Source organism: Oryzias latipes, chromosome 11, assembly GCF_002234675.1.
Source record: "Oryzias latipes chromosome 11, ASM223467v1".
Lineage (NCBI taxonomy): Eukaryota > Metazoa > Chordata > Actinopteri > Beloniformes > Adrianichthyidae > Oryzias > Oryzias latipes.
In genome coordinates, this window is record NC_019869.2 from 22762059 (window position 1) to 22781457 (window position 19399).

The 19399-nt window shown below is 38.3% G+C and overlaps 1 protein-coding gene across 2 annotated transcripts; it reads left to right on the forward strand.

Annotated features, from left to right (window-relative positions):
* Nucleotides 1–14535: 14535 nt before the first annotated feature.
* On the forward strand, nucleotides 14536–19001 carry fam92a (family with sequence similarity 92 member A). 2 transcript variants are annotated; one of them, XM_004074204.4, is made up of 9 exons: nucleotides 14536–14731; nucleotides 15149–15383; nucleotides 15519–15587; nucleotides 16228–16329; nucleotides 16418–16423; nucleotides 16619–16723; nucleotides 16812–16925; nucleotides 17825–17932; nucleotides 18645–19001. In XM_004074204.4, exons 1-9 carry the CDS (start codon nucleotides 14703–14705, stop codon nucleotides 18771–18773), a joined length of 897 nt encoding a protein of 298 aa, XP_004074252.1. In that variant the 5' UTR covers nucleotides 14536–14702; the 3' UTR covers nucleotides 18774–19001. The 2 variants fall into 2 exon arrangements, with proteins under 2 accessions (XP_004074252.1, XP_023815928.1); XM_023960160.1 differs by lacking the exon at nucleotides 18645–19001 and adding an exon at nucleotides 18272–18466.
* Nucleotides 19002–19399: the final 398 nt, after the last annotated feature.

The following is a 19399-nucleotide window of genomic DNA, read 5'->3' on the forward strand; positions in this document are numbered from 1 at the left end:
TTAAGACTCACACTATTGAAAAATGTTGTTTTTTGGGTTTTTAACATGTTCTTGTAGCATTTTTCTCATGACAAAGGACATTTATAAAGAAATGTAAGCTTAAAATTAAACTTCTGAGTATTTCTTTATTCAAACAGTTGTGAATCGGGAGCAAAATTAAAAATGCTGTTGGGAGAAGTTTGCAAGTGTGACAGGAAACTACAATGGGCTGGCCACAAGCTCCCTGCTCCGCTCCATGCTCCGCTCCATTCTGATGGATCCCCTTTGTAAACGCCTAGATCCATGGACATCTTGAACTTGTATCCGACTCAAATTTGTGCGGGTGAATAGCTCCAGTATTGCTGTAAGCTAGCAGGAGAGAGTGTAAACAATTGCATGATGGGAAGTGGGAGCAGGCTTAATCCACGCCAAAGGTCCCTCCCACAATTCAAAGGCGAAATTCCAAAGCTAAGATCACCTCACCCTTGACAACGTGTGTTCAAGTGATAACTATCTATGAAAAGTTAATGTAAACACGCACATATGTGCATTTCGGGAGTCTGCATTTAAAACTTCTGCATACACACGCAGGTTTCTACGGTGATTTTTGGGCTCTACGTGCAAAACGTGCGTCCATTGAACATACGATGAAAGTTAAATTAGTTAAACTTTGACCAATGAGGGATTCAGATTTTGTAGTGACATAGGCAGGGAATTGACACGATGTCTTTCATATATTGGAATTAAGCTGTGAAAGAAAAAGCCTGGAGCGAGATTCACCAGATTTGCACCACTTAGACATTTCGAACCAAGCTCTCCCAACTGTAGGTGACAGACATGCACTAGTAGGGTAGCGACAGTCCAGTGTAAACACCATATGCTAAACACACGTTTAAGAAGGTGCATTTAGCATGTCACATGCCCACATCTTCAATTACTGCCGCCCTGCAAAATCCATGTCCTGGAAACCAACACATTTGAAAACAATCAGGCTAAACAGGCATAATCACGGGTAAAAGACCACTGAGAACGCTTTGAAAATAGATCAAAAGATTATCAGAGTGGGTCTTTAAGGGAACTCATGGTAAACACAAATACAATTTTGGGGTTCAAATTTTAATTTGGATTGGAGTTAAAAGATAACCAAAGGCTAAAGAACAGAACTTATAGGAATTCATCTGGTTATGGATAGGTCAAATCATGTCATTGCAATGGTTTATCATTAAACCCTTTAGAAAGTTGCTGTTCTCTCTTTTAATGAACTCAATATATGAAATGCACACAACACTTTCAGTGCTCCAAACCTGTTAGATTTCCTCTGGAAAAAACATTCGATCCCTGGCTGTTTTAACCTTCTAAGCCTCAGCCCTAACAGGGAGTTGGCCTGCTGGGTGAAGACCATGCGCTGTGGTGGTGGCCATGCCTGGACTCCCGCCTCAGTGCTTCTGTCTGCACAGCAAGTAACCACCATCTATCATCTGCATTGATCTCTGTTAATAACAGATGGATGTTGTGGGTGGGGGGAGACAGACTGCCCTCAGCACAGCTTGGCTTCCCAACCATCACAATGTGTGTCGATGTGTGTGTTCATACTCAAATACAAGGGATTTTTTTCCCCTATTAAAAAAAACTGCTTTTAAAAACTAATTAAAATAGTAATTGTGAGTTTACTGTTAAAATCTATCACAAAAGGGTTTTCTATTGATATTTTTTCTTGTTTTTGTCATTCAAAATAACATGTTCCATCCATGTTTTGACATTGTACCTTTGCCAACATCTTGTTGGTTCATCAAAGGAGAACATATTTTATAGTTGGAGGGGGGAAAAGCTATTTTCTTAGACACCTAAAATCCCATTAGAGAATCTGGGTCATGAACCCATTCACTCATGTGATGTGCCCAGACACTACCCAGATGTGGAGCTTGCACAGGGAGGCAAGAATAATCACGCTGCTCCATGGCATTTAGCAGAGTTTCTGCATTTTGTATGGGGTGTGCAGCAGAAAAATAGGCCCTGATGCATGATGAGAGTCTCAACTGTTCTGTCATGGATGTTCTTTTGTCCTGAGAGTCAGTTTGTTTAAGGCAGCAGATATATAAAAGAAATACTTTAGTGAGATGCAAGTAAAGTTTTAAAAATAGAGATTATTTGGCTGGAAGGAGAAAAAACAAAGAACATGCTTTAGTGGTTACACTAAATTGTCCCTAGGTGTGAATGTGAGTGTGTATGGTGTGTGTGATTTGTGGCTGTGGCAACCTATCCAGGATGTGCCCTGCCTTTGCCCACAAGCGGCCAGTATAGGCTCCAGCAGCCCCATGACCCTGAAAAGTTCAATTTAAAAAATACTATAGAAGACAGAATCTTAAGTGGAACAGGGAACAATCTTGTTTCATGCTTTAAGGTGCATAATTGACGGTTGAGCCTTCAAAATAAAAGTGCAGGAGTGTTGAATGCAATCAATTTTACAGTTTTATTTAGTAATTATTTTTTCCCAAAGATGATCCTAATTTATTAAAACAGTTAACAAAAACATTAGGAAATGATTAAATATAAATCATTCATACAGCTAAAAAAATACAGCATTTATTGGGAATAAATGTGGGATTTGTTCTTTTTTTGGTTTTAATGACCATCATTTCTGGGCTGCCACAATTTAAAAAAAATGAACACATGCACAAAGGAGTATGTCTCCATTGATAGCTTCACACTTACATTATCTTTAGCTATATCAAACTATGTTTTGGTCCAAAATGCTTTTAATTTGTTGTGAAGAAAGAAAAAGGGAATTGATTAAAATGAACAACCCTGGGAGTATTTCAGGATGGCAGCTCGAGCAGTGCGTTTACCTGGTTACTCCTTCCTGCGGGCGGTTCAGTCTAATCAACTCACCTGTTCAGCGTCCCAGTTAAGTTCCAGGTGTGCGGTCCAATCCCTCTTCATCCATTTCCACGAGCTCTGCTATCGTCACCCCACCCTCCTCCCCGGCTTCCACGTGTGAGCTCCGTTAGGGGTAGTTTAATACCCAAAGTTTTCTATGGAGATCTTTGTTTTATGTGTCTGAAGGGAGCCTTATGCCAAACTTAAAAAAGATATGGAAATAAATCTTCTTTACTGCATGAGTTGTCTGACTGAAATGGAATTCTTTATGAGACATGTTACCACTACAAGAAAGCATTTTCAATTGACAACCATTGTTTTATGTCCCAATGAAATATAAATAAATGCTTATTTAGATTATTTTCATGCACATTCATAAGTTTTTATAATTTATTTATAAGTCATTTATAAGTCACTAAAAATGGAAATTTTCTTTACATTTTCACAAAACCTGTGTTTTGTTTATGGTAAAAACTCAGATTTCTAAAAATGACCTGTATTTTGATTTATTCACAGCACTGTAGATCTGCATAAAGCCATCTCAACGCAGCAGTCTCGCATGAAGAGATCAATAACTGGTCGATAAGCAGTGTGCTTACGCGGGAATTATTCATTATTCTTTTGACTGCTCAGGCACCATCGCGTCAGGTGGCATCGATATCTGACTTTAGTTACCACTCTTGATGCAGTGAATGTTGTAAATTAGCTGTCATTAATGCGGTCATCATTTGACGCTTTGGTGGGATTTCTGATCATAAAATTGTAGCAATCAATGATTGCGACATGTGGGAGCATAAGCAGTGAAAGGAACATCAATTATGAGTAGAATTATAATATTTAAGGTTAAATAAATAACTCAAATAAGTCTTTGTTTCTCTTGATGTAAATTTCAAAGCAAAAGTGTTTAAAAGATTTTAGGACTTAAGAATATTTTTTGTTTTCTTAATAAAAATCTTTGGATAGATTTTGGATAGATACTATGCTTACACAACAACATGGAGAAATATCTCTTAGCAGTAAAATGTTTTTACCTGACAACACAAGTAATTTAGAAAATAAAAGATCAACAATTTCTGTATAAAAAAAAATAACTTTGATGCAAAAATGTAAAAAGAAAAAAAAACACAGCTGTAGCTGTGAGACGAAAAAATGTGTGCATTTCAGCAAAATCTGAAAAGGTAAAAATCCACAATTATATGAAAACAAATTAGAGTTCAAGACAGCAGAAATGTCAGCCGTCTGTGCTCCACCAGCTGCTGACACCACTTTTTAGGTTGTCTGTTAGCGGAATAAGCAGCTTCTGCTTTTCTTTTGCAGCAACCCTATAGAAAAATAAAAATACTCATAAATAGCAGCAGAGTGTCTCACTCTTCCTGCTGAGTGTCTCGCTCTCAGTGCTGGATCACCAACATAAGTTGTTTTTGTTCCAAAGTGTGCTAAATCCAGAGAAAACTATACTCTTCCCATCAACTGGCTCCAAATCCTTAATTTGATGAGCAACTAAATCTAAAAAATGTCAATTAACAGAATAAATGTTTGCAAGTTTTATTGAAATCCAGTTTTCAATTTATACAAATAACGGGATGCCTGTAAAGAAGACAAACAAGCAAAAGAACACAGCATAGAGCAACACTGAAATAAGCAACAGCAGTTCACATTAACACCTAATAAATTTCACTCAGTACTGTCACTGCACATTCACTGTCTCTGATGGAAAGGTTTTTGTTTTTGTTTTTTTTTTTCTAGAACAAGGCTCAGATGGAACCTCCAGGAAGCATCACAAGCTCCGACTCTTCGCCAAATTCCTCCACAATGACATAGAATATCTATGTGAAGACAATTAAATCAGAAAAAATATGGTGGTTTTATAATTTTTGCTTTAATCCTTTTTTTTGAACATTCACATCCATGTATTAGTTTTGCATGGTAAAATGCCAAGAGGACCTGGCTCCAGACATCAACGTCCACTGAACTGAAGTCCCGCCATGTTCCTCAAAAAAAACCTTTATTTTAACTGGTTATTACTGGTTACTGGTTAAACTGTTACAATTTCCCCATTTTAAGCTTTAATAAACATTTTTGTACGGTTCTGAACACTTTGGGTTAGGGTTAGAAAAGAAAAATGATTGGACGCCACCATGTAGAAGGCGGGGTCAGTTCACACTCCATGCAACACTCACGGAGACAGGGTCCTGACCAAGGCCTCCATTCACCAAGGTGCAAATCTCAGGGAGGAATTCAGGTCAGGGTCCCCTAAAGGGTAATATAGAGTCAAATGTGAGTTTGGTAAAGTGGTTGAGATTAGGGCCAGGTTATGTTTAGGGCTATAATTCAGGGGTCATCTTTAGTCTAGGGGAGTCCCTCATGTTGCTCGAAAAATAACTTTATTTCAGTTACAGTTACAGTTTTTCCAAGTTTCCTACAATTCCAAAGACCTTTGGGTTATAATAAGGGTAAGTATTTTTTTGTTTTGTTTTTTGGTTAGGGTAAGTAGTATAATTTCCACTTCCAGCCAATTATGTCAGGCAACATCGTGTCTGCAGCCAGGTCCCTTTCATAAAATGGGACTTATTTATGCTGAGGGCTATTTCAACTAAATTACATTTTAAAAAAAACATGGAAATAAGAATGTCTCAGAGCTGTCCTTCTCCAAACTAAGCTCCACTGTGAATAAAAAGCTGAGAATCTTGAAAACTGGCTGAGTGCTGTGAGCTTCCTGCTGCCAGAGTGGCCTCTCGCACCAAAGACCAGCTCCATGATTTAGATGAAACCATAAAATTCTAAACTGGGATGGGAGGCTAGTTGCATAGTTGACCTTTATTGGGGTTTCTGCTTCATTTCAAGATGGGATATTAAATTAACATGATAATTCAGGCCCAGCATGTAACACTGCTATTACTCCACCACCCCCACCCAAATCCCCAGCCCCACCTCAGCTCGCCGTTTTACTATCTCCCAGTAAATTTTATGGCTTCCATTGATTTAACACTGCTTTTTATTAACTGCCTTTAATTTTCCATATTGGCACACGGTTACACAAAGAAGGTTTTATTCCGATTGAGCTGTGCACTGTTCCACGATTGAGGGTTTATGAGGCCATTTCTATTAAAAACCTCCCCTGTTCTCACTGTGACATATACAGCCTGTAACACGGAGAGGAGATTTGGCGTGAACAGCAGAGCCTTGGGACTGTGGCAGTGGGCGCAGTAGTTCAGTCTGTCAGTGGAACGGTTTAATTACATATCATGACAAAGTGTTTTAGCCGAACATTGACAGGAGCATTTTCCATAACGTAATAATTAGAATCATATTTCAAATCAAATCAAATTTGAAACATCCATTGCATCCCCTAATAAAACACACAACATTTCTGTTTTCCGGCGATAAATGGTTTCTGTTGAGGGTTAGTTACAGCAAAAAACAATGCAAATTTTCAACTTTTCATTTGCTTTTGCTGGTTTCCTGTCATTTCATTGTTTTAGCTCACTGGCTATTTTCACAGACTACTCAAAGTAGAATTTCCTCCTCTGGCTTTGAACCTGAAGGTAGATGTAGGGAGATCTAGTGTACCCCTTGTAGGGTGCCCCTTGTGCCCCTTGTTGTGGCAATATGGGCCTTTTAAAAAGCATCTGGAAGACATCGAGGAAGATAAAATCCTAACTACAGGGTCAAGAGACTGAAATGAAGATCAAAATGATCAAAGTCTCCTAAATGACACCCGATTGGTGGAACATTTGTATAGTGAAAAGAATCCACCAACATTTAAATTACAGACTACAATCTGACATTGCTGTTTTAGAATAGAATGGAATAGAATAAATATTTCACACGGTAGAAATTCACCCAATATAGAAATTGGTTTCAGTACAATCCAAATCTTATATTGGACAGATTTTCAGTAAAAGTGTTTTTAATGAGAAAAACAAGCAAAATTTGCTAGTTATTAGCAAAAAAATAAATTTTTCTATTCCTTAAATTGCTTTAGACAGGAAAATTAGATGTAGGTTGACGCTAAAACCAGTTGAGATCTATTTTTAGACTCCACTTTACTTTCATGTACCTTAAATACATTCTTATGGTTTGGCTTTGTCTAAATTATCCCAAGGGGAAGGACTGGCAATAAAAAAATAACCGTGCTCGACTTATCTTATCAGAAAAATGTGAAACCAGTTTTTAAAGAGTGTTAATGAGAAAGTCTAGCAACATTATCCACACCATGAACACTATAAGAAAAGAAAAATACCAGAAGATTTCCCAAAACACTAAAACAGCAGATGCAATTTTAAGATGAGCAACAAAAATGACAAAACAGAAGCAAAACAAAGCATAAACAGGACAAAAATAAAAATCCTCTATTGCACTATTATGGTTTGCATTTATATATTTTCCAGAATATCTTTGATTTTTGTGCAGATTAAATTATTTTAATATTTATTTTCATGTTGTCACCATGTTTTATTGAAGTTTCGAGCATAGGCACGATTGTGAGAATGATAGTTGGAATCGTAAACAATCTTTCGTATGTGTGTGTGTGCATGTACGCGTGTGTGTGTGTGTGTGCATATTATCTTGCAAAAGACTGAGGAGCACTTTACCCAAACAAGGGACAACTTTACACAAAAACACACAAGACAAGCCTCGCAAAAAGCCAATAACCTACCAACACATTAGAGGTGAATTGCTTCCCGGATGCAGCTCATTCTTTTTTTTTTTTCTGTCTCTTAAGTGGATGCATTATCATTTTGTCTGTTGCAAAAAAAGAAAAGAAAAAAAGTGAAAGAAACTAAGAGCCAAAGAATATGCGTTTACATCTGTCTTTCATTAATATGCATGCCTGAATCCACATCTCAGCACAAAGTCAATTTTCTGGCCATCTGTGAGATGGCTGGTGGAGGTAATGAATATTCTTTATGAATATGTTTTATTTTGCAAGGTGGCGATACATCATGAGCATGCCATTATCTTACCATCCTCTAAGTTCTTCTCCGCCTCTCCATGGAGCTGGAAAACCTTCGCCACACAACGTGATGAGTTTAATTAGAGTCAAAAGACACTGTGTGGATGGGAGGTTGGATGGACAGATGGAGGGAAAGCTTTGTGGAAAGAATAAAACATATCTGCTGTGTTGCACCATCCCTCTTTCCACTATAGGAGCCCTAATAAGCCCCACACCTGCTCTGAATGAGGATACAGGGGACAGAATGTGGCTGAAGCTAATAGCTATCATGACTTCTGCATTAACTAGTCTGCAGTCCTGATGTTCATTTGCACACCAAACTTCTGCAGATCACCTTGTGGCACAGTCGTGGGGATTTCTGGAAGGCGTTGTTGTGCCATAAAGTATTTTTAAAGAGGTTTGAAGTTTCTTGAGTACAATATCATTGATATAATAAATAAATTCCCAACATATGGTGAGCTGAAGTTCCCGTTATGTCAGCAGAGAGGTGGATTGTAGGATATCTGAGCCTGCAGGCGCTTTCATGTGTCACATCGATGATTTAGACATCAGTGATGGTATTACTGTTGCTCTCAAATCTCTGGGGCCTCAGCACAGTCCATTGGCAAGTCATGTCCTTTAATGATTTATGATTGAAGTTCGCTCACAAAGTCCCCAAAGGACCCCCCCCCCAGAGCGAGAAACACTGTGAGTGACCAGTTTTATGGCAGTACTGGGAATCAATTATGGTAATGGTGGCTAATGAATGCACTTGAGGGAAGTACTCCCCGCACTCAAGGTCCATTTTTCCATTTGCATATTGATGGCAGGGGGACAGCAGCCACTTCCCTGCGATGAAGCACTTTTGTGCATTTCTTTTTCTCGTGCTGTACATTTTTTGATTATTCCTTCAGTGATAGCTTTTTTTTTTTTTTTTTTAAATATGTGAACAAATTTGTAAAAAATAAAAAAGACTCAGTCCTTTATGAAAAGTATGTTAATTACACACTGCAAACTAACATGAGGGTGAAGCGGAGGATAAATGGCCTGGCAGGAAGCACCAGTGGCCTTGGGTCATTTTTTGCAGTACACAGGTGAGAAACCAGTTTGTGTTTTACCACCCAACAGACACTGCTGTTACAGAGAATTATGCAGTAATCAAGCTGAAAGATAATATTATGAGATAGTTGAAGGTAAGCCAATTTTATCTTTATTGCATCTTTTCACAAACCTGCACCCGTCATCTGCAGCCAACCAAAAGCATCTAGTATTATATAGTGTAAGTAGTACTAAAACACACAAGAAAAGACTAAAGATGGAAATGTAAAGCACAAAATGAGTGTAGGAGCCAAGTAAACTGAAAGCTTTATTATAAACCATCTGCTTTTTAAAAAAGTCTGTGTTGGCTTCCTGTTAGACCAAGAAAAGACTAGTCCAAAGCCGAGCAAGCAGAAGCGACATCATCTACTTTTCATGAACATTTTTCTAATTTGTATAAACATAAAGAAATAGAAAAAGGAAAAGCCCCCCCCCCCCCCCCCCCCCCCCCTCCATCTTTTTTTGTAGTCTGACGTCATTGTCCATTAAAGCCTTTTTGTGGTCGTGAGGCCCGGTAGTCTCTGTCTTCCCCGGTGAATAGAGGCAGCGTGGATTAAGAGGAACGACGATGGGACTTTTTACTGCCTGTATGGTTAAAATGCATTAAGGTATTTGTTTGCAAGGATGGATATATTTGACTGTGTTTTCACTCATCCCACTGAAATGCATTAAGGTGAATAAAGAGTGAAGTCATTAAGGGTGACCTTTTTTTTTTTTTAAGACTCAAAGAAGGTGGTGAATATGAAAAGTCCTATGAATACAACATGTTAGGGGTCTCTGGAGCACTTTTGGCAAAAAGTTTGCGTTGAAAGTTTTGACTTGAGGTTATCCTCCCTCTGAGGAATAAACGCGGGCAGACAGGCAGTGTTGGAGGGTCTCACTAATTTGCGCTGGTGACATTTTCTTCTTCGACTCCTTGGGGAGAAAAGAGCAGCAGAGCAGAGCGAGGGAGATCTCTGAAGAGAAGTGTTTTGAGGGAGAGACAGAAAGAAAGAGATGGTGAAGGAGACACTAATGAACGCAGACAACAAAGACCCTAACCTGAGCTCCAAACCCCTGGAGACGGAGCAAGGTTTTTCAGCGGGTCAATAAAAGCACTGGACCGTGTCTGCGTTGTATTGCCCTTCAAGAACCCGCTTAACTACAAAGTGAGGACTTTTGTTCAAGGTTGCAAGAGTTAAGGTAGAATAACACTGAATTTCACATGTAAGTGGCAGAGCATTTCTCATAGCTTTGTGTTGGTGGAAGAATAAACCTGGAGCACTGTCGATGATGGTATGATATCACATCAGGAAAAATGGAAAATGGTTCTGAAGCAGTAGGGACAGAATTTAGTTTGATGTAAACACTGGACTAAAGCAAACTAAATATACCCACCTCCCCTCTGAAGCTGCCATTACGCTTTGTTCACACCGCTCTCTGCAAAGCGCGTTTAAGCAACCACTTACAACGAAAACTGTATGCAAATGCAAGTAAATGCGTCTTTCATCGTCCATGTTCAAAACTCTCGCGTTCACGCATCGATAATCAAGTTTCCTGACCGTTTACAGGCTCTATGAGCAAAACATTCAGTCAGTAAACATGCGTTGCAAGTTAAACCAGGTTGAACTTTGACCAATCAGGGACTCGGATTTGGTAGCGACAAAGGGATAACGTTCCCTTATATTCACGGAAATGCCAACCGTTTGATAATCGTTCATGGGGACAAATTAATAATTGTGGTTCGTGCCTAGCCTGAACGATATGGCTAATCACGGGGGGAGGGGGTCCCAGTTGCTATGACTCAACTTTAACTTCCACACAGATGAACCTTCACCAACACCATCATGTATCGGATATCAGAGAGCTTGAAACATTTGCTTTAATTTATTGAGGCACACACTGAGGGAGAATTTAACGGCATCTAAGACTCGATCAATTTTTCATTTTAGGACTTCCCTAAAATCTGGTGGCAACAGCCGGGTCTAAAGTATGCAGAAAATGTGGATATATTTCCCTCAGGAGTTGGTTTCTGTCAAATCAGAAGAATGGGATGGCCTGGCGAGCAAAGTTAGTGAAAATCTGCATGATGAGAAATTGACTTTTGGCCTGTAACTTCATTTTATGCATCAAGTAGTAAATATGATTTCACAGCATTCGTAATCCTCTGTTCCCCTGAACACATGTCACCCTCGTTGGTGCTCAAGGGGAAGGAGAGTGTGGGGGTCCACCCACCATGACTGGCACCTGAAAGAGGAAAGTCCGCATTCACACAAAACACATCAGCTCACTTGGAAGCAGATGTTGTATTGCCCCCACCAACTCTTCCCAAGTCTGACATATGTCACTCCCAATCTGCTCAGATTGCCACCCACCTCTGCAGTGCTGCCCTGGTGCTGCAGAGGGAGAAAGACTGAGCAAGAAGGGCACAGGGGGACAAAGTCAGAAAAAGAGAGACGGGAGCATGAAAGAGGCAGGCAAAGCTGCTGCAGGTGGTGACAACCCTTTCCTTGTTAACTGGTACTTTGGAAACAACACCATCTGTGCTTCAGCGAAAAAGTCTGATGCACAAGTTAAAAAGATGCCACTGCTTCTGAATTCATTTACCAGCAGCCAAGGTAAATAACTCAGCAGCCCCAGGCTTCTTTCAACACAAAGATCCTATAGGACCACAGTTAGACAAACAGGTGTTACAGTCATTTGAGTGTTTAGGGAGTTTCAATTCAGTCTTGGAATAACGCCAGTGATTGTTGAATAATGTAAAGACACGATGATGGCGTAAAGAGGTGTCTGAAACATTATCTCTTATGCATGAAGATGGATGGAGGGAACAACCATTTATATTCACTTCAACTTAGGCTCAGCAAAAACACAGGTGGTAATGCACTGCCATCATGTGGTAAAAAGATGCATTCACTCTGAAGTCAGCAAGCATTCCTGAAGAATTGACTCCTATATAAACATGTTCGTGATAGACACACAAAAAAAAAAAAAGAAGTGAAAAACTGACATGCATGTGCATACAGAGTACAACATCTCATAAAACAGTAGCTAAAATTCTAGCCATCGAAGCCGCTCTAGGGACCATACGAAATGATTTTAACTCGTAGTTTAGCTTTTTTTTTTTTTTTCAAAGAAAAAAAATTCGAATTTGAGATTACGGTACCCAGCTACTGTCGAGCAAAAGCAGGATACTTCCTATTATACACTGTTCAGAAGGCTCCTTAATTAATCATTAGGAATAACTACAACGTTTTTCTTTTTTGTGTTTTTATTAGTTAAATTGTTATATTATTGGTTCATTGATTCAATCAATTTAAACTTAGTTTTATTATTTCACATTTCAAAACAGAGTACATGGTGATTACAAGATGCTTGACTGTTATTTACATTTTTTTGCTTTCAATTTGATCTTTTATTTCAAATAACCTAATAGTGATGCTTGTAATGTCACTCATTATATAAACTGTCCAGCTGCTTCATCAGAGCAAGAGGGAATATGGCTTTTGGCGCCTTGGGGTTCCCCTTGCAGAACTGGAGGGAGAAGATGGATGGATGCTTATTAGAGCTTTGGAGAGCATTCGCTGTATTCAGAAACCTTATAGTGTTGTTGTGACTCCAGGCACACAGCGTACTTTAATGACTATATAGTATTTCTTCAAATCACTACGATAAGGTTCAACCATCTTTTTGATCTTATAGATGGTTGCCCATTACAGTCTGCTGTTTTCCACTTCTTTTATTCCTATTTTAAGAATAGCTAAAAATCAAGTGCTGGAATATTCATTTCATGCTCCCTCTGGGAAAAAGTGCCCCATTCCTTTTTTATCTGAAAGCATCTTGGCACAAATTCAAAACAGAGTCAAGCTGTACGAAAAAGAAAATTCTGGATTTATTTTGTTCCCATTACTTTGAATTTTAGTGAAATAATAAATTCATAAATAAAAATTCAAAAAAAAGTTACTACATTTTTTTGTATTTGATTAAATAATGCACTTATTCCTTTACAATATGTATAAAAGATGGCTTCTTACATTATGAAAGGATACTTTTTAACCCCTCAACTCGAAATTGATGCAAATATGGATCACACACCTACAGCTCCCAAATTACCTTAATTTTGAATCTACATAAAAGCAAAAACATCAGTGATTTTATTTAAGTATTTATTTATTTCTCACAGATGGAAATAAATTCAGGTGTAAAGAGATTTGAGTTTTAAATCAATGGCTACACTGTAAAAAATCATTTAAAAAGCAAATATCCACATGCGTGTGTAAATGTTTAATGTGTGAGTGTGTTAAAGCTGACACAAATGTTGTATTTTGTTATCTCTTTGTTAAGATATAATTAATGAAACAATCATTTTAGATGCTGCTTAATGTTGTGTCTCAAACCCATGGAAAAAATGTGGATATCACTGTAAATATTTTTTAACTACTGGGATATAAGAAATGCCTATTATATATATATTATCTCTCTAGTTTTATCTCTCATAGATTTTAAAAGGACATCGACACCAGCTGTTTGTTTGTTTATTTATTTGTTTATTTATTTATTTATTTTATTGCAAAGGTCACCTGGAAATTGTTTCACATTTACTTGTTTATATACCACAACATTTTGGACTGATGAACTAAACTTACTGGAAAAACATATTTTTCATGATGTTTCTTTTTGTTATAAGCACATTATTATTGGATAAGAAATTGAAAACAATGATGTCTATTTAATCAGTATAATTTTTCTTTCATCAAAATTCCATATGCAAACATGTAAATACAGTGATCCCTCGCTATAACGCGGTTTACTTTTCACGGATTTGCATCGTACATTGTGTTCTGCATTCTGATTGGCTAAAAAGTCACTCCGCTTCTTCTCTACGTGTGCGTCAATAACGTTTAATATGTGCAAATTCGCTTGCAATTTCTAGTTTCTCTGAAACCCATAGAAAAAAAGAGCGACAACAACTGCCTATCACTATGTTCTTCTCCCAAACAAACACAGCTGCAGCGCGGGCTTCATAAGAAGAAAACACTGCAGAGTGGAGTCAGGATGCAGCGGCTCAGTCTGAAGAGCAGTGAAATACACCTGAGTCACTATTTGTCCGACTGTACTTTGTATTTTTTTCATAGTCATTTTTAATTTTCTCCCGTTTAATCGCGGTGGGCGGGGCTAATCTCCGCAATTTGAAGCTTTCTGTTCATATTGATGATTAAAATTATTATTTGACAGTACAGTACAAAAGTTATTTTTTGAAAAAAAAAACGTTTCTAAAGTACTTTGATTTGTGAAACAAATGCTTGAGCCTGTAAAATGGTTTGTTCTTTCTTTTCAATGTATAATAGAGTTTTTAATTGGATAATAATTGTAAAAAAAAAAAAAAAAAAAAAGGTTTCTACTTCACGGATTTTGCCTATCACGGGTGCTTTTTGGAACGTAACCCCCGCGAAAAGCAAGGGTTTACTCTATACCCACATTAAACCTTATTTACCTCTTTTCATTTGTGATATAAAAACAGTGAAGCTTTTATAATCTCAAAGAATTTGAAAACTATAAAAAAAACTGTTTTCTTAAAAGTGGGGGTGTAAAGTAAGCTTTCATTTTTACAACTTTGTTGTACCTTTTTTGTTTTACAGTCAGAGTCTAGGTGTGTGCGTCATTACACAACTCGTTTTCCCATAATGCAACAGTCAAGCGGAAACGCTGTGGAGAGTCCATGGAAACGACAACTGCCTCAGTAGCCGTTAGCTTGCCTGCGGACTGCAGCAAGACTTAAAAAAAAACAAAAAAAACAAAACGGTTTCTCGTCACGATTTTTGAAAACACAAACATGATTCGGACTCCTACTTTAAGAGCCAGGTAAGAAAAATGTAACGAACTAAAGAACTCTGCTATTGTGAGAACAATTTGTTCTTGTGATGACTAATTTAGCTAGGTTTATACCCTCAGTTTCTTGACATGTAGCCGTTTTTTATATTTTGTCAGATCATTTCAATTGCTTCATGTTCAAAAGTGATGCTTTTCCAGGCTAGCCCGTTCATTTCCTCGCTTTTTTCACCAGAAACAATGAGAACACTTTCAAATTAAAAGCATAAAATGGAAATAATTTAGCTTAACACAAATAAGATTAAGGCCAGGTTTATATGGTCATTTGCTTATTACTAAGTTTTTGGAGGATTTTATTTGCTGGTAGTTTTAACATATATAAATTGAGAAACACAATTTTACCCCTCACGTTTTACCTTCATAATGACTGTTGCCATCAATCCCCTCCAGAGACAACCAGACAAAGAAGATCCAAGACAACATCACCAGGGTGGAGAAACACTTCGGAGAGATGTGCCAGCTGTTTGCGGCGTACACTCGCAAAACCGCCAGGCTGCGAGACAAGGGGGACCTTTTGGTCCAGCAGATAGCAGTTCATGCCGACACAGAGACTCCAGACCTCAAGAGGGGAATGAAGGAGTTTGCTGACCACCTGGCCAAGATTCAGGACTACCGCCATGCCCAGGCACGAGATACACAAATCTTTTACCCTATTTTTATATTCTTTTTTGGTTTGTTTTGTTTTTTCCATATATATATTTCCATATCAGTTATGGTTTGAATCCATCCATCATGGTAATATTGTTTTCCTGTTTTCTAGGTGAAAAGACTTGAGGCCAAAGTTGTGGAGCCATTAAAAACTTATGGCGCTGTGGTAATACGCAAAAGAGTGAGTCACGTTCCTATCCTGTTTTCTCTGATACATTTATTACAACTTAGGCAGATTTTTTGTGACTGCATTGAACTGGGGGGGGAAAAAACAATAACTAAGATTTCTGTAGCCAACAGAGGGCAGTGTTATTCAATACATGTCTCCACTTTTAGGAACTTGAGTTTATGTCTAAATACTGTATTTTCTTCTTGACAAAAAAATTTCCCACGTGTGGGATCAATAAAGTATTTCTGATTCTGATTAACTGTAGCACTACATTTTACAAAACATTTTTTTTTCATTCATGGATTTAATTTACACAATTTTTGTAAAATATTGGCTAAAAATAAGACTTTTTTCCTTGGTTGTAATAAAAATAAAAAGCCTTGTGTAAAATTAAATTACATCTTTATTCAAATATACAATTTATTTACATTTATTTTGAATTAGAAATAGTATAAATACAGTCTCCTTTTTGATTTTGTACATTTCTTTTTATAAAAGCGGATGTTTTTGCTTGATTCCGTCAGGATATTGACATGACACTATATTTCTGTATCTGAGTGTTTTTTTTGTTTGTTTTACACTTAAAGCATTATTAAATCACTGCATTCTATGTCCCATTTGATTGATTCCTCTTGCTTTTACCACCCTTCAGGAGGATGTGAAAATGACCCAAAGTGCCATAGATAAAGAAGCCAAACAGGAAGCTCAGCTCGAGAAAACAAGACTGAAAAACCCCTCTGACAGACAGATCATTGTATCCTTTTCATTCCTATTTCTATGAATGTGATTCATACTAAATGTGTATCTAAATATTCATGTTTTTCCCTTGACCAAATCCTCAGTCTCATGTGGGTTTGGGGTAAACCCTTTTTCTCCTTTCGTAATGATGTGGCATATCGTGACTTTAAATTATTTCCAGCATTATTTAACATTTTTCACATCTCTATGGATAAATAGCTGATTCCAAAAAAGCTTAATTGAGGTTGACCAAAAGGAATTATAGTTTAATTTTGTCATATGATTTGGAACTTTCCTGCCATCAGGCTGAAAGTGAATTACAAAAAGCCACAATGGATGCAGCACGGACCACCAAGCAGCTGGAGGAGACCATCGATGAGTTTGAGCGGCAGAAGATCCGTGACATCAAGGTTTTTCCCCTCATCTCTGTCATTGTTCCATAATGGGCCACATTTGCCTTTGTTCCAGTTCTAACTCCAGCCTTGCGTCCCTCTTTAGAAAATCTTCAGTGAGTTTGTGACTGTGGAGCTGTGCTTCCTTGGGAAGGCCTTGGAGCTGTACACCTCGGCCTACCAAAGCATTCAGAGTGTGGACGAGGAGGCGGACTTGGAGGTACACTGGTTTTTCTGATCCCGTCCAGCTAATTAGCCCGCTTTAGTGTGCTAATGTGCTTCAAACACAGATGTTGCATATTAGAAAAAAAAAACTGTTCTCTCACATTCCACTGTTAGAAGCCAGGTGTGTAATTTTGTGCCGGTTTGTGTACAGCCTCTGCTCTTTGTTTGACTGACCTAAAGACTCTGTTTAATGTTCCTACATTTATCGCAGAGATATCGACTCATTACTCACTGACTCATTGTTGATACACATCCTATTGTCTCCACCCTTTATCGCAACACACCTGTACAATTTAAAAAAAATGTGTTTGTTCAACATCAACTAAATGGTTCCCCATACCATTTCTTTTCTTTTTCTTTAAACAAAGCTTCAAGAGCAAAAGACAAAGGATCAGTGACATTCTGTGAGTGAGGAGGTTCTTCCAGTGGTTGCGTTTGCCTTCCACCCTCGCAATCCTCTCATTGTGTGTGTGTGTCTGTGTGTGTGTGTGTGTGTGTCTGTCAGTCAACTGTCTTGCTCTCATTCATATCAATGTGAAACTCCTAACCGACGCCGGCCTGTTTTTTCAGTGACTCATAAAATATAACATGAGCGTTTGAATCATCTGTAACCAGCACAAACACTGGCATGCAGATATTCCTGATCAAGGGTTTTTTTTCTTTTCCTGCTCAGTAAACATTTTCCAGCAGACTCGAACTGCAGAACAATTACAATTAGATTCCCTGCATTTATGCTGAATCTTTTTTATATTTTGGTGTTTTTTTTCTTCAGAAATTTGTTTTATCTGAACTTTCATTCTCATGCTTGACTTATCTGAACTGACAGTGTGGACTGATGGGCATCACATTGCATTTGAGCTAGACTCTAAACAGCCTTCTGCTGTTTTTTGACAGGTTTTTAGGAGTTCGCTGCACCCCCTTGACTATAACTCCCGTTTGGGCCGAACTAATTCCAGAACGTCCCTTGATCGAACCTTCATGAGTACATCTGGAACCTCAAAGGTGAGACAGCTCCAAAGATTCCTCTCAATGTTGTTGCAGCTTTGCTTGCTTTGAAATTAGTTGTATTGTGATGATGCATTAAAAAAATCCCTTTTTCTTTGCCAAGCAACAATTCTTCTTTATACCAGCTGAGGCTAACACTTGATAACAGTTTGTTTTATTAGCTAATCGTCCCATTCATCAGTCATTCCGGTTGCTTTCCATCCACCACTCCGTCACTGCATCGCAGGAAACACTGGACCTTTTCTGCAATAAAATTGCACTAGTCAACTTTCCAGTTTCAGTCCACATAAGGAATTTTTCCAATAGTTGTCTATAATCTTTACTTTAGTTTTACAGATTGTTGGTTGCAGGTACAGGTACACGTGCCACCAAACTGTGCCTCAATTGAAGCCAGCTTCATGTCAGGAAAACTCTGCGCTGCTCTTGTAGTCTGATTATCGTAGAATGCCTCGCCAGGAAACTGCCATTCAAAGTGATGAACTCAGACCCCATTTTCAAGTAAAACTGGAAAGGAAGGCAAACCTGAAAGTTGAAAAAGGAAAGAAATCTTTGAAAGAAAGTGTTGTCATTTTTGGGTGTGCTTTCCTGTATCTCTACAAACACAAAGGCGACAGACAAACGATCTGGATTCCACAAATTCACTCAGCGTGCTGAACGCCAGCATGCAAAGTACTTCTGTTGCATAGTGACTGTTAATTTGTTGTCACAGCAACAAGGAGCTTGCGGCCGTCTGACGAGAAGAGAGGAGGAGGCAGACGACGATGAGGAGGATGAAGATGGGTCTGAAGAGGAGGAGGGCGAGGAGGATGAAGAGGAGGACACAGACAATGAGCATTAAAACTACTGGTCAAATAGAAACTAAAGTGTCCTCGCCACTTTGACATGGGGGCATTTTGGTGATGTTCTAAGATTTCATTCCAGCTTTTGTAAAATATTTTTATTTTTAACTGTGTTAAATTTATGTTTCTGAAGTAAAAAAAATGTACATCTTTGCTTTTTTTAATGACAGCTATAACAAGAAGTACATAGTGTTCCCCATCTCTGCATAAAAAGTCTTTAAAGAGCACTTCTGTTTGAGTGTTTACTGATCAAAGTGAGTCGTGCTAGAAAAGAAAAGCTCAGGACTATTTAATATGACTGTTCTTACGGAGATGCAGAATATGCAAGGTTGCGATATCAATGCATGCAATCGATGCTGAAATCAATCACATCCACATCTTCTGCCATAGTGGAGGCTGCAGCAGCTCTGTCCTCAGGAGCCGCTCCACGCATTCTTTAGCCCTCATCTGCCTGTGTCACTTTGATTTCCTTTCAGCTCTTGATATATGTACATGATTCCAAAAACTAAGTTTGTGAGCGTTAAAGCAAAAATTCAGAATAAACGGCAAACACGGAACCCTTTCTCACAGCAATGCTCATCATTTCAGCGGCCCTGAGATAAAAGCTGTGTGGGCGGTGTGTCAC

Bases quoted from the DNA above. Each gene is read 5' to 3' on its own strand.
- fam92a (XM_004074204.4), top strand. From the start codon at position 14,703: ATGATTCGGACTCCTACTTTAAGAGCCAG. The intron at 14,732-15,148 runs GTAAGAAAAATG...AATCCCCTCCAG, and splicing joins ACTCCTACTTTAAGAGCCAG to AGACAACCAGACAAAGAAGA. The intron at 15,384-15,518 runs GCACGAGATACA...CCTGTTTTCTAG, and splicing joins AGGACTACCGCCATGCCCAG to GTGAAAAGACTTGAGGCCAA.